The 16,921-nt window shown below is 48.4% G+C and overlaps 1 protein-coding gene across 1 annotated transcript in view; it reads right to left on the bottom strand.

Annotated features, from left to right (window-relative positions):
• Window positions 1-376: 376 nt before the first annotated feature.
• The window catches only part of Ppm1l (protein phosphatase, Mg2+/Mn2+ dependent, 1L), a gene marked incomplete in the record, with an annotated part of 282,271 nt that continues 265,726 nt past the window's right edge, over window positions 377-16,921 (bottom strand). Inside the window, 2 exon segments of the mRNA XM_005393125.2 lie at window positions 377-7,095; window positions 10,451-10,612. Of these exon segments, the coding sequence (XP_005393182.1) occupies window positions 6,749-7,095; window positions 10,451-10,612 (509 nt within the window).

Raw genomic sequence — 16,921 nt, 5'->3', positions numbered from 1 at the left:
TTAAAAAAAAGCCCTCATACATTTTGCTTATAGGAATTATGCATAGGAACAGAGTTCACACTGGGATCTTTTGGAATTAACTCTTTAATGACTACTTTCTGGATTTGTCAGAATAATCATTCTTGTAGACTCACTAACATTTCTCTTTTGGTTTTTGTTTTCTTTTTCCTGGCTGTTCAGGGGAATGTTGGGTTGTTATTAAAATACATCTCACCTCTATGACCTGTGTAAGTGCAATAAATCAAAATTATTTACTTCAGTAATTGAACACTAAGCTGAAAGACAGTGTGGGAGGTGTGAACGTTTCAATGCAAAGACTTGTTTGAGATAAATTAAAGGGCAAACACTGCTTTTTAGAATAGAAGCACAAGTTATGGGCATTTCCACTGTTGTATTTATTATTCCACTTTCTGAATATACATACGCCTGAGATAAAAGGACAGTCAAAATGATAAACACACAAAGCCTGTTTAATTGTAGCTTTGGAGTCTAAATAATGTCCCAAGATGCTAGATTTTCCCTGTGTGGCAGGATTCTTTCACTGTGTCCATTAAAATGATGAGAATTTAAAATTTATATGAGAGGCATCATTCTCTTGGGTTGGAGATGTTTAGTAATCCCTTCTACAGTACTCATTTTTCAAAAATGAACAACAACCAAAAAAATGAACAACACGTCTCTTTGCATTATATGAAACAAGAATATTAAATTACCCTGCAGTTCATTTTCATAAAGTTGTCTGTTATAAATTGGGTACTTGCTGTTATTTACATTGGGATCTGAAAATTACCAAGATATTTAAAGGCTTTTAGTTGTACCTGTGACTAAGGTGATAAGATTTCAGTTTTATTGGGCATTCTAAAATGAGAAAATAACCACTTGGTTTATTTTAGTATATTTTAAAATTCTAAAAAAGGGGGGATTTCCTCTTTGAAAATGCAAAAATTCTAAAGACACAGGGCAAAACCACATTTGGAAAGTGAATGGAACATAGAACAGAAAAGGTGTTTAAGATAGCAACAAAGAGAAGATTAGCCGGGGATATAGCTCAGTGGCACAAGCGCCTGCCTGGCAAGCACAAGGTCCTGAGTTCGATTCCTGGTACCAAAAAAAAAAAAAAAAAAGAGAGAGACCATTTATCTTTCCTCTTTGGGAAAAAAGTGGAGTAGGACTATAATTTTACCCCCTTTCACTATTTAAAAAACAGACTTCTTTTTAGAGTACTGGCTAATTTCTTGAGTGGTAACACTTGCCTTCTACTGACCTATGTGCAGGTTTCAAAATTCACTATAAATACAGCCTATATGTGGTAAAACTCTAGTAATCCACACTTCTGATAAGGAACTTTCATATTTTCATGTCTGCTTATCCTATATCTACCTGTACCCCCAACTTCTTGACTTTTACCTTTGCTTCTGCATAGTCACATTTGTGAACTGTCTTATGACCGCAGAGGATGAGGGAAGGTGTGGCCGAAGCCGCCCTCGCTAGCACGGCCGGCGGTAACCCGGGCAGGGCTCCTTCTCCCTCCACATCCCCCACAAGCCCTCCCGGCCACCAGAGCCTGCAGAGTAATCTGCTTGTGCCCAGACCGAGCGGTGCTGGTCCCCGGAGGTTTTCAAAATTAATTTGGATTTGGCAAGTGTCAGAAAGGGTTTATTCTGTGGTTAATGCAGACTACAGGCCTCCTAGAAGTGGTGGAACTGCATCTCCAAGTGTAATCCATTTCTGTGCTTCATGCTCCCTTTCCGGAGCAGCTCTGAACCGTGGAAATACCTATGTGGGTTTGTCAAAATGAAGTTACTACATGTCATCCTGAAAGTATTTAACTTGGATTTATTAAAATGATTGTACATGTGATGCTGTAGTCATTACTACACACATAAAAATGATCGTAATTAACTCCTAGTTTAACAGCGGTGAGAAGAACAAACACGAGACAAAGCAGTATTACTGAGAATCAGCAGAAATTTTACATATTACGAACATACTTTGAAACATAGGTCAAATGAAAGCCTCACAGTACCGCCTGTCCCTTCTCTCTGCAGTCTGCACCTTTATTTTTAGTTTTTAGTGTTTTAGATAATGTCCAGAAGGTGGGCATATTCCCAAATATATGAACATAACTTTACATTAACGTCTTTACCTCAACTTCACTCCACCGTAATTTTTCATCCGTTATTTGGGGGTTACCCGTCATAGCTTCCCAAACAAACTGCTCAGGCGGACAGGGGCTGTCAGGAAGCTATCACAGTCAAGCCTTACACTTTAGGCAAGCAGTAACTTGCCAGACTTAACTACAGACACAAATGTGAAAGGCAGGATGACACTGGGCTGGAGTTTTAGGACACGGGAACCCTAGCTGATTTCAGATTACTTCACTAGATATGGAGAGAATGGAGGAAGGAATAAATAGTTTACATTTCTATTATTATACAACAGATAACTTAAAAGAATCTAGTTAAAATTTCAAAAGTGAATGAAAACTAAATGTGTATTTTTCCTGTTTTATTATTTCCTCTCGTTTTTATTATCACATTGTGATGAAACAAATATTTTGATAGCATCTGGGAAGCAAGGATAGAATTTAAAGGGAAACTGAAAGCTTCTGCAACGAATGTGAGAACTGCCTGGCTAGTTCTCATTCACGTGCGTGGAGGGAGACGGTATCTCTACACAGTTTCAAGTACAGTTGTTGGACTTTTGTTGCCAATGTGAGGCCACCGGTAGTCATATTAAATTCTATGTTTTTAACACTGCTTCTGTTACAAGTCATCTGCTTAGGTGAAAAGACTAGCGCTTCTAAGACGCGAACTGTACTGCTACTTCTAAGAGTCATGGTGGATGAGAAAACAAAACTATTTCAGTAGCCCAGAGGCTTCCAAAGCGAGTTACGTGGAAACAGGAGTTCCTCAGAATGTAATCAGGTGCCACGCAAAAACTTCGGTGGTCAGACTGATGTGGAAAGCACTGAGCTAACACCTCACATGGTGTTCGCCTCTCCTCCGAAGGGTATGTGAACAGGGATTTCAGTGAGCTTATACACTTTCTCAGAGTACGTTTCCAAAGATCTCTGACCCTGAAACCCTGCTTTTGGGGAAGAGAACCCTTGGAACTCGTGTTCTGTGGAACACACTTCGCGGAACGGGATGCTCCTACTCCTGCAGTGTGCAGCAGACTAGCTCCGAAGTCGGGGTGATGATTTGTGTCCTGTCACGTTTCCGGAGCTGGATCAGGAGTGCTGGTGTGGCACGCTAAGGCAATGTGGGTAGACTATTAAGGGAAGATCAGTCTAATGGTAGGTCAACAGGAGGAAAAAAATTTCTGAAATTACTGAAAACTAAATTTTATATAAATTATATATTCTTACACATTCAAATGTACAGTGAAATGTTGCCCTTTTTTGAATGTAAATGTCCTATTGACATAGTTTCCAGAGAATTAAATCGGCCAACAATTCAAGAAGAAAAAAATCAGGAAAAGAAAGGTATGCCTGGCAAAGGACAAAGTTATCATTCCCTTTGTAGATCCTTCATGAGCTCCCAAATAGCCTACTGATCCAACCCAGCAGTGTAACCTGTCCCTAGAACCGCCTTCGATAGGACTGAAACGATGAGGCCATCACTGTCATGCAGTCCTGTTTGTCGTTTGCGCAAAATATCAGAGTCATTCCACTTGCACGGAATAAGGCATGTTTTAAATTATACAGCTGTATACGCTGCTCTAATATATCAATCTCTGTGTGATACTCTTGACATACACAAGATTCAAGAGGCCAGTGCCTTCAGTCCACAGCAAGAGAGAACGTGGCCACTGGGGTCTAATAACGAGCACATACGCACACCGACGTGCATTAGGACAAAGACCAGTTAACGTCTCAGGCAAGCTGGTCACATAAAAAATGCAGGTCTTGGGATCTAGTTTTGAAACATTCTAGATAAGTATAGTTTATTCCTATCATTAAAGAACTACAAATACAGTGAATTGAAAAATCTTGCCCCCGGGCCCCCGCCCCGCCCTACCCCATCCCATTTCAAGAGTACACGTTGCCAGGGGAGCAGCCGCAGAGCAGTGCGTCTCGGGGATCCGGGCTTGGCGTCGTGCTGGGGCTTGTAAGCAGGTAGTCATCCCCAGCTTCCTTCCTAAGACTGCAGAACCATCCCAAAATTTGGCACCATTGCACTATTGGCAATTCGAACTCAGACCAGCTGGGAGTCTGGGCAGCCTCGGGCGACACTTCCAAAGCTGTGGCAGTGCTGTTCAGGGAAGCTTCACGCGCAAACCTCTGAAAAATCAGCTTCTCCGCCAGCGTCCCACAGGGCAGCCCAGCCCGGCAGCCGGGGAAGGGCGAGCGGGACGGCTGCAGAGCACCGGGAAGGGATCAGAGTGCTCTGATTTGATATGGAACTATTCATCAAGCTGCTAATATTTTGCTTAGAACGTCTATCTTTAAAAAGTCTACAAGTCGTATTAGAGGAAAAAGTGTAAGATATACACTGTTTGAGTAAAATTACAAATAAATTAATTCTACAAACTAAAACTTACAAGATGCCTTATGGACCTCACTCGCAAAGTTATGTAACTTGTGCAGTCAGCACTATGTTTAGAAATTTTGCTTGGCAAATAAACACTAATTTCCTAATTTGGTAGCTTTTCTTTTTTCAACTTCACCAAAACTTTATTATTTTTATTTTAGACATTAAAAATGACTGTGGAATTAAAGCACATCTTTCCTTTATTATTATGCTTTTTGTGTTAAGTGAAAATAAAAAAAGGAAAGTTGACTGTGGGCAGAAAATGCAGGACAATGAGAAGGGGGGCAGCGGGGACGCCAGAATCAGAATATCCTAAGTCTCCAATGCACTCCGCACCTGGCCTGACTGTCGTCACGACTACTGACCACAGCTGGCACTGTGTCCCACAGTCCCCTTCCCGTCCGCAAGTGCAGTACAAACCTCCAAATGTTTGTGTACCCGAAATGGGTACTAAAACATTTCAGGGCTAAAAAATCAATAACCAAGATTCTAATTCTAACGCTGGAAAATATAGTATACAAAAGAAAGCAAATCTCTTGGGAAACCATTATTAATTCTCACTGCCATTGAAGGGAGGTAAGTTCTTGGAAGAATCGAGACAGACTGTCGTCCTTAGCAGCGCGGGTTAAACCCTTCAATCTCCCGAGTCCGCCCCGGGCGCAGCTTTGGGAAGCCCTGCAGTGAAGAGGCAGAGGTCTGGGACGCTGGGCTGGAGGTGGCCGGTGTGCAGGCCTTCCAGAGCGCACAAGGACGAGGGCCCGGTCAGCACAAAACCATCCCGGGGTAGGAATACAACAAAAATTTTGTGTGGTTGTTTGAGTTGCCTCAGGCAGACAAAAAAGATGGCCCAGAATTTTCTATAAATTAATATATAAAATACTGAGGCCAGGAAAAAAAGGTAATTTTGATGGTAGGAAAGGAAGGGCAGTAAGACAGCCAGGCTCTAGAACAGCTCCAGCCCACTGAGAAATGTGGGGTCTTGTCTGAATTCCCAGCCACCTTTGCTACCACTTTACACAAGTCACCCCTCGGGGTCCCTCTCAGGCCATGCGGAGCAGTTTGCCCCGGCCTGGGGAAGGCTTCTCGGCGTGGGCAGAGGTTCCTTACCAAGTACAGAGGCCACGGGCTCTCTGCTGGTGGGAACCGGTTGCCGCAGCTCACCACCGAACCCTGAACTCTGATGGCGGGGAGCCACACCGGTTTCAAGGTACACACTGCATTTCCAAGGCGCTGCTGCTTCCAAAGCTGCTCGAAAGACATCTGAAAGCTCCTAAGCTTGGGAGGGGGAAGCCGCAGGGAAGGAGCTGGCGCTCCCAGCAGGGTCGTCATCTCACCAGCTCACTCCTTTCCCTTCCAGGGCGAACAGCCCACTTTCCAAGGGGCAGTGGGAAACATGCACCAGTTTTCCTCCTCCTACCCTTAAAGACGGAGGGATTGGCATTGTGATCCGCTGCTTTGTTCCCCCCAGTACGGTTTCTTGGTAAGACACGAGGTAAGCTGCAGCGTCTGTTGAAGTGAACAGCTGCCTACCGCACACAGGAAGGTGTCAGCACGGGGTGAAGTCATGCCGGCCGGGAAGGAACACACAAAGGTGGGACACGAGTTACTGCCTAACACAGGGACCGAGGGGGAGCGTTACTTCTGCGGTGCGGCAGCTCTCCGACCTCCTCTCCCCGCCTCCCTCAGGCTCCAGGCGCGGCGCACGAAGGACAAAGCGTTCCCAGTCTGCTCCGGGCAGGAGGACGAAGCACTCCAGCACCGCTCCGCCCCTCAGCAGGGCTGCTGCTGCCTCGCCCCTGACTCACAAGGGACACGGCGGTCTGTCTCTTGTAGGCGGCCTGCCTTGCCCACCACGGAGGAGTGGCCCGAAGGTCGGGGCCTGGAGAAGCTGCGCGGGGTCTGAAAAAGAATCTTAAAAAAGGAGAATCCATGGCACATCTAACATGCACCTCGTGTGGGGATCTAGAACTACCTATTTATATATTCTGGACTTGGGTGAAAGAGCTGGGAAAACACAACGGAAACACTTTCCAGTCTCGCAACTACATTGGCCGGGGGCACCCTCTGCTCGTCGTGAGCACAGACCTAACACCACCAGGCAGGGGGCTGTGTCGGGGTGATGATCCTAATTACAAGTCCCACACCTTGCGCTGCGATGACGGGAGCAGTGTGCCGGAAGTCCTTCAGTCTAAGCAGCCGAGGCCCCGACGGGCTCACTGCTCTTCCGTTTTGCTGCTATTCCTGAACTTCACCACCATGACTGTAATGTTATCAGGGCAACCTCTGTAGAAGGACTGTAAAACTATGCTCTTGGCCCCAAAGTGAGGTTCATCCAACCGCTCCTTGATAAACCGAACGGCTTCTTCATTGCTGAAAGCATCCCACAGGCCATCTGACGCCAAAATCATGAACTCGGGCTGCAGCTTGTCCAGGTCAAAGGTCAGGATATCTGGGTCTGGGATGACCACGTTGAGATTTTTCAGCGGATAGTCCCCCAGGGATCGAGACATGGCCAGGATCCCCTGGACCCTCCACGAGCCATTGAAACTGATGAAGCCACCTGGAAAGACAGAAGGAGCCCATTAGCGCATGCACAAAAGGCTGACCCACTCCGGGTGAGCCAGGCTGCAGGCACGCCCCTCCGCTGTCGCTGCCGGGACCAAGCAGCGTCCTGCTGCGTGGCTTGGGAGCTGCTACCCCACCAGCAGAGCCTCATGCCTTCCTCCTTGGCACCGCTTCACAACTGTCTCAGTAAGAACATCAAGGGGAGGGTACACGTAAGGAGAGGGCATCAGCTCTGACAGTGCCACGGCAGCTGAGCAACTGACAGCGGAGAGCACTAGGGTGAGGAGCAGAGTGCAAGTAATGCAGAAGGCACCAGAGACATCGCTGGAATTACCATTTAGCCTGAGGTTACCCTGTGATGTGTCTATACAGATCTAACAGAGCCTCAACTTGGACTGGGATTGAGGGAAAATACATTTTAGTACACTCATTAAAAGCTCAGGGTACACTATCACACCAAGCATGGTGGTGCTTGCCTGTAATCCCAGCACTCAGGAGGCTGAGGCAGGAGGATCCCTGTGAGTTTGAGGCCAGCCCGGGCTACATAAGTGAGTTTAAGGCCAGCCTGTACTACACAGTGAGACTATCTCAAACAAAACAAAACAAAATAAAACAAAACAATAAAAACAACTACCCGCCCCCCGCAAAAAAAGCTCAGGTCAGATTGCCAGGTCTTATTTGTGTCTCAGGTCTGGCTCTGCGACTATGAATGAGATATTTTCTCTCTGGGCCTCAGTCCTCCTTGCTGCAACATGGGGACAGTGTCTACCGCACCATGTTGTTATGGGAAATAAAGGGCTTATTCCACGGAAATCACAGTGCACCGTTACGAACACAGTTGTTTTTAAAGGACTTACAATCCTGTTCATTCGCGCATTTGTCTGATACTAAATATAAATCTTTCCTCTGTGGGAGGCAACTTGCAGAATATGAAGCTATACAAGATACAAAGCCTTCTCTGAAGAGGTAAACAGCAGAGATAAATCGCGTGCGCTAGTGCGATAAGCACAAGGCGCTGTTCTTTCAGGGGAGCCTCGCGCTTTCGAAGTGCTACAGAGTGGGGACAGAGGGGTGGTTTCTGGGCCTGGCGCTCGGGAAGGCACAGACGTGAGAGCTGGGCTTGGCGTGATGCGCAGGGTTTCGAGCAAGTGCAGCCCAGTGCGCAGGAGTCTGGGCTCGGGAACCGAACAGCTCTGGGTTTGACTCTGGTCTCACCTCCCACTGGCTGTGGGTCCGTGTACACACGCTTCCCTGAGGCTCCAGACTGTCGGCCGTGACCTGAGGATGACATTCTCATCCTCATACGATAGTTAACGGGAAGAAGTACAGAAAGCGCTAGGCCGGCCCTGGCACAGCGCGAGCACAAACGAACAATGGCTGACAAAGAGCGCAAGGAGTGGAGACAGCGAGACCGACACGCACAGCGCTGGCCCCGACTGGCTGGGGCGTATCGTCACGCAAGGCGAGAGGGAGCGAAACGCCCTGACGCAAAGGCTGGGCTCAGGGAATACACATAAAAATAGTAACCCTAACCGCTGCTCCCTAAGCCCTGCTATACTTGCCCCGTCTACCCTTGACCAAGTTACAGAAGAGATCAAAGCACATGAGGTGAGCTGCCTTGCAGACGGTTTCCCAAAGAATCACCACAGGTGGGGCGGAGGGTGGTGGCATGACAGCAGGAGACAGTGAAACGGCCGTGACCCTCCACGCGTACGCCGGATGTGATGAGGGCACTCCCAGCTGTACCAGGTACACACTGCTGCCTGTGCTTACGTTCATCTCAAACCCAGACGCACAGCAGACCCTTACGAGCAGACAGTGCCGTCATAAAAGAGAAGTCAGAGGACTTCACTCATGTCGCCCGGAGCTTATCGAGGCTCGAGAGATGCTGCGAAATAATTATTTGGTCCATCTCATCAGCAGAACACCTGACCAAAGCTTCCAACCAGAATTGTTCTGCATCTCAAGCAGTCCCTGCAGCAAGGAGTCATAATAAAATCCAGTACTTTTTGGCTCCAGTAGTGCAGCTCCCTCCTGTGAAAAGTCAGGCGTTCGTCAGGTTCACTTAATTTGCTCACGGGTAGGAAGCCGACCTGCAGAGCTGGAGAGGCGATCCGCAGACTACTGCAGACAGGGGCCCATGCTGGTCGGAGACCAGTGTGTGTGGGCGCGGACTCGCTTCCTCTGTAGCTGCTCATGAGACCGTCAGCCTCAGGGATGAAGGAATTCTTCCCTTCCACACAGATAAAGGACTCTCCCAAATCTGATTATGAAAATACAGTAATGAACCGATACTCCTTCTTGCAGTCTGTGGTCACACATTATCTCCGTGAAGCCTAGATGGACCGCCCAGCTCAAAGCTGCAGCTCCTGACACCCCATCTCCTCCCTGCTTTACGTCCCTCCACGGCGGTGATCACCCTGTAATACACTACCTTACTCGCTGTTTTTAGTTAGTGTCTATCCACTCCCAGCCCTGTGCCAATATCAGAATGCAAATTTCATGAGCGTGCCCGGTGCGGCGGTGCAGGCCTGTAATGTCAGCACTCAGGAGGCTAAGGCAGGAGAGTTGCCGTGAGTTCAAGGCCAGCCTCAACTACATAGTGAGACTCTATCTCAAAAAACTACAAAAATAAAAAATAAAAAAGGAATTCCTGAGAGATTTCTTGGGGGAGGGGAGGCACACAATGATGCACGGATAAGCGCCTGCTGTCCCTTGTCATGAAATATTTACCTATGTCAGTCGCTGAGGTAGGTGCTACCAGCGTGGAGATGAACAGCACCAAGCTCTTGCCTTCAAAGAGCTCACGGGCAGGAAGGCAAGACAGGTACGAGAGCTTTGCGCCCACACTGTGACAGCTGACCCAGGAGACCGCAAGGGCGGCTGGGAAAGACAGACGGGCCACCCAGACGGGGGAGGTTTTACCGTGGCGTGACACAGGAGGGCCCCGAGAGGACACCCTGCCGTGGAGTCCTCAGGGACGAGGAACTGTCTCCCCTGAACAGTGGGGCAGGTGCCCGCAAGGCACAGAGGCATCCAGCAGGGGTTCCCAGGGAAGTGCGTAGTCTGACGCGGCTGGAGGAAACGGGGCAGCAAGAGGTGAAATGCACAGGCAGCTGGGGCCCGAAGATCTTATTCGTCCCCGAACGCCTTTGGCCTTTGCAGTCTCTGGCCACAGAAAGGGGCAGATCCCGTGGCCATTTACCTCATAGGGAACGGTACAAAGCCACGCCACAGCTACTTCAGCAGCAGCCCCTCTAACGAGCAACCGACCGCTGGGTAACAACGTTTATGCTCTTCCCAGCAGGTGCCCGGCCCCCCGCACGGGATGGCAGAGGCGCCACACTCACCGGCCCTCTTGATGCGCTTTCTTTCTTTCAGTTGGTAAGGCTTGTGATCGTGAGACAAGGGGATGGCGTTTCCGTCTTTGTCACACAGGACCCCTCGTGAGTCGCCCACGTTGGCCACCGTGAGGTCTTTGTCCGACAGCAGAGCAATCAAACACGTTGTCCCTGAAAGAGAAGAGAGGCGGTGTGGGCGGTCAGCAGCGCGCTGGGGCTCGGCCGCTCGCCGCGGTTCCTCGGCTTTTCCGTCATTAAAGCTGCACCTGCTGAGTGAGAATTTTACCCGAGCTGCTCTGGGAAAATCTGCTCAATTCAGCAGCACTGAGCAAGGCTGACAGTCAGTCACCTCCAGCACGTCTGAGTGTCACCGAAATAGCCTAGGGTGAAATGGCCATTTTCCTAACTCTGCTTCTGCTACTCTTCATTTCAAAGCATGAGATTTACAAGGATTAGGAGAGAATCAGAGTCAGTCTGAGGCCCCAGACAGCCGGTCCTTATTTCCTGCTCCTCCGGTGTGAGCTCCTGAGAAGTCTCGGCTGGAAGAGTACCGGTGGGGGGAGAGGGCGGCGCTGTGACTGGCGCTGTGACTGGGTTGCAGGGTCAGGGGAGGCAGAGCCGGCCTGTACCGTCTGCAGTGAAGTCTGGCGGCCAGGAACAGGTCGGCTCCAGATGTGACGGGGCGGGCCGGAACCTGACGCAGAAAAACCCAGAGTGAGGCCAGAGACTGGGTCCAGGCAGCTAGAGGTGGGGGGTGGAGGCGGTCAGAGTCTGAAAGAGAGAGGCTGATCTGCTTGTCTGGAGCCCACACAAGACATAAAAGACAAGCGCTCCTCAGTCTATTATTTTTTTTTGGTACCGAGAATCAAACTCAGGACCTTGCGCTTGTCAGGCAGGCGCCTGGGCCGCTGAGCTGTATCCCTGGCCCCTCAGTCCCTTTTGAAATGAGACGTGATAAAAGCAAGCAGAGTTGGTTGAGCTATCTGACCTATTAGAGCTCTCCTTTTCCTCCTTCTCTCCTTTCTCACGGTATGTCATTGTCAACAGGAAGTATCTGCTGACATGTACAATGAATTCACCTCTTGTCTCAAACTGATAGCTTCTTTACTTGTTATTCATTAATTTGTCATTAACATTTCCCTCCTCATTAAGAAGGCTCCATGCAATAATAAGACTGCATCGAAATAGCTCTTTAATCTTTATGAAACAACAAAAAGACTGGTTCTTAAACCAAAGTAAGGCCTATATATTGCTGTGGCACGATGTTTTTAATTCTTTTGGGAAGACACCAAGAAAGGGAATAGCTGGACATCTAGACCTAGTGTTCTGAGGAGTCTCCACACTGATCTCCACAGTGGCTGCACCAGTTGACACTCCCCCCGGCAGTGGAGAAGGTTCCTTTTTCCCCACAGCCCGCCAGCATTTGTTATTTGTTGATTTTTTGATAACAGTCATTCTTTCTGAAGTGAGATGGAATCTCAGTGCTGTTTTAATTTGCACCTCTCGAATGACCAGTGGTGAATATTTTTTCAAATATTTATTTTCTGTTTCTACCTCTTCATCTGAGAAGTGCATATTTATTTTAGATGCCTATTTTTGGATGAGATTCTAAATCTAGGGGAGGGTCTGATTTTTTTGAGTTCTTGGTACAGTTTGTAATAGCTAAACCCTGGAAACAGCCTAGATGCCCATCAGCTGATAAATGGATAAAGAAGATTTTTTTTATACAGTGGAGTACTACTCTGCCATAAAGAAGGATAAACTTGAGACATTTCTAGCTAAATGGATGCAGCTTGAAACCATACTTGTAAGTGAAACACATCACACATGTTCAAATACTGCGTGGCTTCTCTAGTTTGAGAAACCGAAAGTGTAAATAAGAAGCAACATGCACAATGGATATTGGGAATTTGGAAGAAAATGTTCAAATGAGAAAGGGAACAGGGAGGGGAGAGGGACAAAGGAAAAAAGGGATAAGAAAAAATAATAGAAGGAAAAAATGCAAACAAAGCTTTGTAAATAAAGAGAAGAAGAGGGTTTGACGGGAGGAGAGGGGAGTGGGAAAAAAAGCAGCAGCAAGATGTATCATGTACAGGTGTAAACTCCCTATGATGAATGTTATTTCATATAACATTTGTGTATCTTTTTTTTTTTGGAGACAGGGTCTTACTACACAGTTCAGGCTGGCCTTGAACTTATTATGTAGCCTAGGCTGGTCTCAAACTCGCAGTGGTCCTCCTGCCTCAGCCTCCAGAGTGCTGGGATTACAGGCATGCACCACCACACCCAGTTTATGTATATCTAAAATGTAGTAATAAAATAAAAAATTAAAAAAAGAATATATAAAGGTTGTTATCAAGAGCAGGGGCAATAGTTTCAATAATTAACAAGTAAGTTATTATAGTTCCGTTTGTAAGCCTATTCTTAGGCCTACTTAACTGAAAACTCCTGTGATAAGAAGTGCAAACATGAAATGTTGGTTAATTCAGGATTTCTACAATGAAAAGCCTTGCAAAAATGAAGGAGAAGGCAGAGACTGACCCTAATCTCACGGTTATCAAAGAAAATTTTTTACGTCTTTAAAAAAGCAGATATAAGAATGAAATTGTGGCTAAGAAGGGTGGCATATGCCTGAAATCCCAGGTATTTGGGAGGCTGAGGCAGGAGGATAATAAATTTGAGGCTAGCTTCGGCAATTTTAGCAAGACCCTGCGGGAAGGGAGCTCAGTATGAGGGTCAATTCCCAGCACAGCTGGAAACAAACCAACAAAAACCAAAATGAAAATGTAGACAGGAAAATTCAAACGACAGGAAGCTAGTCCTAGTTTCTGATATTGGCTGCACGTTGGTCTACAACGACCCTTACTTCGTTCTCAGGTATCTGAGGTGTGAAGATGAGTAAGACTGGGTAGTGTCCAGTGCGACCTCAGCATAGATTCTCCCAGTGAGGCGTGTTCTTGGAGTTCGAAAGGTGAAACAGAAACATTGCTTTATGGGATGTCACCTATCTGTGGGCAAAATCCAGGGCCATTTCTCTGGGTCGGGCCCTTCTCCCTCTGTGCTGCCTGGGCGAGCATGTCCCTGGCTTTGGCCTCTGCACCGTGCAGGGGTGTGTCTCCAGCCTGATGACATCCCTGAGGGCCATACCAGCTGCCTGACACGCATCTTCTGCCTCTACTACAGGAGTCCCGGGAAAGGCGCTGGGGCCCCCATGAAGGAAGATAAGGGACCCCCTGGCTGAAGAATGGGCCCCTTCCCCTCCCCACTTCCGCCAGGGCCGCTCGGCACCCTTCTGTACCACACTATCAGGCATGGTGTATTTCTTTTTCCCTCCCAGGGAGGGGCAGAGGAGTCGTTACTGCAGCTAGAAAAAAATTTAATTCTACCTGTGATTAAGAATCGCTGAAGCGTTTTAAGCAGGTTAACACCAAAATGAGATGTGTGTTTTGAAAGATCACGCTAGTAGTACCAGAAGATAGATAAACTAGAAGCCATTAGAACAGAGAGAATTAATGAGGGTCTGAGTTAAAACAGCAAACAGAGAGACAGAAGGTAGTGGGAAGACTGTCAGATCGAAGGGGTGCGCCTTAATGAATGAGGGGAGGGAGCGTTTAGAAGAGCACCTTTGTCAGCAGGTGGGAGAAAGTGGGTGCTCCCGGAACCGGGACGGGAGAGGCTGTGCGCCGGCGTGTCTGGCAACAGCTTCCGCTTTCACTGAGAGACAGAAGAAAAAAGACGATGGCTTCTTCCGTGGGATGCTGCATGACTTGTGGGTAGCTGGCCCATGTGCCTCCCCGAACTGTGGCGGCACCGTGGAGCCACGAGGGGTGCTCAGAGTCCAGGCCCGGAGCAGGGGACGGCAGAACACAGAGGCTCAGCGCGCGGCTCTGCGGACCGCAGGCGGTTGCTGAGCCAGCCTGGAAGTACCCTGGCCCTGCTCAGTGAGACAGTGTCTCTTCTGTCAGGGACTCTTTGAGTCAGGTTTATTGCTGCTGTCTCTGTAATAGCCTGGTTGACTCAGGGCCATGGAGTCCCAGGGGGCTCGCGGATAAGGGCGTCAGTGTGACTGTATCGCCGTCCGCGTGCTGTTCGATACGCCTGGAATGTACGACCTGCTTTTGTCAGGAACACAGATCCCATTGTTTCTATGGGTGAACTAAAATTCACTTCACCATGCGATTTCAGTGAGTAGCTCTGCCCATGACTTTTGATAGAAATGTGCATTTTACGTTTTTCTAATCTAAAAAAAGCGAGGCACCATGGTGACAGCGGACGCAGGGGTCAGTGTCAGTGGAGGGGCGGGCTCAGGGCAAACCGCAGGGGCCGCGCTGAGGGTGGCAGTGCAGGCCCCGCCTGGCCTGGGAAAGCAAGTTTTCAAAATGAAGCCATTTGTATACAAGCGCTCCTGATTCTTACATTATGGCAAGTTTCACTTTACAAAACAGGGCAAGCCATACAAGACGAACCTGTGGGTCAAACGGGCTGGCAGAGCTGCCTAAAAATGATTCTCCGCACTACAGCTGTGAGTTACAGTCGCCATGACAGTAAGTCTGCCACACAAGTTCTAAAACATAATCGCATTCATTCAGTTTTCAGAACTCATCGGACCAGGAGTATCACACCCATCCAGGTGGGGGTGGTCACATGACGCGGGGGGGCGAGGGCAGCACAGTGGGCTGTGGTTTACAGCTGGGGCAGATGTTTGCATCACATCTCATGGCTGCTTAGCTGCCCAATGACCGCACATCGCCCGCAATTTCCTTTACGTGCCTCATCTACGAGTCTCTGACCCGTTAGACTGCAAGTCCCCTTCCGGGCCAGAACAACTGATGCTCATCGCCGCACTCATGCAGCAGGCTTGGTACAAAGCACAGACACGCTGCATGAAGGGAAGGGCCGGCAGTGGGCAGGGGTTGCTTTTCAGTGTACGCCTTGGTACCCCACACACTCTCACTATGCAAATACACACTTTTATTTTCAGAAAACGTTGAGTATTATCTAGACGAGATGTGGGGCCTTCATGTTTTCTTCTTTATACTTTTCTGTATTAAGATTTTTTTTTTTTACTGGTCTAGGACTCAAACCCAGGGCTTCTCACATGCCAGGCAAGCCCCCTATCAAAGAACTACACCCCCCTCCCAGATGGATGTTATATCGTATTTAAAATCATAATTTATAATGCTTCGGGAAAACAGTAACTGCATGAAGCATACACAAGATATAAAACAGAAGAAAAGAATAACAATTTTGGCTACAGAGAATAAGATGGTATAGACAGGAAAGGGTCCAGAGGAAGAGCAGTGGCCATAATGACAGTAGCGCTTTCAGCAGTTCACGTTCAGGTGCCGATTCACCCATCAGGGCCGATCACCGGTGTCACAGTGACGGGCAAGAAGCCCCAGCTGCCCTTCGCTCGTCCCGCACAGCCTTGCTGCTGAGCGGTATCCCCTCATTCTTCTCAGCAGGGGCGCTCTGCCCTCGGTGTCGATCACACCCCCTCTTAGAGTGTGTACTCTGCCACCGCCGCGCTTTCTTTAGGCACACAACTATAATTTAAAAATCAAAATCATGAGAAGCCTTATTTTATAAAAGTCTTCCTTACCACAACATTTTCGTGAGTGAACGACAGCACCTTGCTGTTGGGGTGACGTTACGGGTTAAGAGTGGAGAAGGCTGCACAGAATCACCGCTCTCTGAGAGCCCTGCTTAGAAGCGCACGGGGACTCAGCCACGCAGTGCCAGCCTGCTCACGCTAGCACATTCCCTTCTGACACGTTAAGTCTCCTGTGTGAGAATAAGGAAAACTGGCATTTTTTTTGGGGGGGGGGAGAGAAAGAAATTCGGGGCAGCGGAGAAGGGGTAGCGAGGGACGAGGAGAGGAGGAGAAACCGGAGAGAGGAAGGGAAGTGGGGAAGAGAGGAGAAGACGCAGGCGCACCAGCACGGGGCGCGCGCATGCGCACACACACTGCCAGGATTTCCGTGAAGGCGCTGCAGCAGTCACACGACACGCAGCATGGCAGAATCAAGACGTTTACAGGGTCAGGAAGAGTAAACAGGCTTATCTAGTAAAGATCTGACAATGAACGTTGGTTCAATAACACATTTTCAGGGCCTAGAGGCATCCAGGCCTGGTAAGTGACAGAAATGCTATCGGTGAGGAACATACTGGAGAGAGTAGGTGACGGCGGTCACTAATGAAAGTGTCACATGGGAATGATAAGCTCGCTGTCAACAGAAGGTTCTGGTGCAGCCCACAGCCAACACTGTGATCGGTTCTGTCCTGAAACACAGACTGCGCACCGGCGGCTCCAAGGTAAGACTCTTTGGTCTGCCTCCCGCATCTGCATGGCGCTCCGCAGGCCAACCTCGGGGTGCTTGGAGCATTTCATCAGTCCTTCTTCTCACAGTGAACGCCACTGCGCAGACTTGTCAGGGATGCTATCTGGTCTGGGAGATGAACCACTAACGTCTGATCTTT

The sequence above is a fragment of the Chinchilla lanigera genome, unplaced genomic scaffold (assembly GCF_000276665.1).
Source record: "Chinchilla lanigera isolate Chin_1 unplaced genomic scaffold, ChiLan1.0 scaffold00047, whole genome shotgun sequence".
NCBI lineage: Eukaryota > Metazoa > Chordata > Mammalia > Rodentia > Chinchillidae > Chinchilla > Chinchilla lanigera.
Note: the sequence above shows the minus strand (reverse complement) of the source record. Positions and strands in the feature narration are given on the sequence as shown.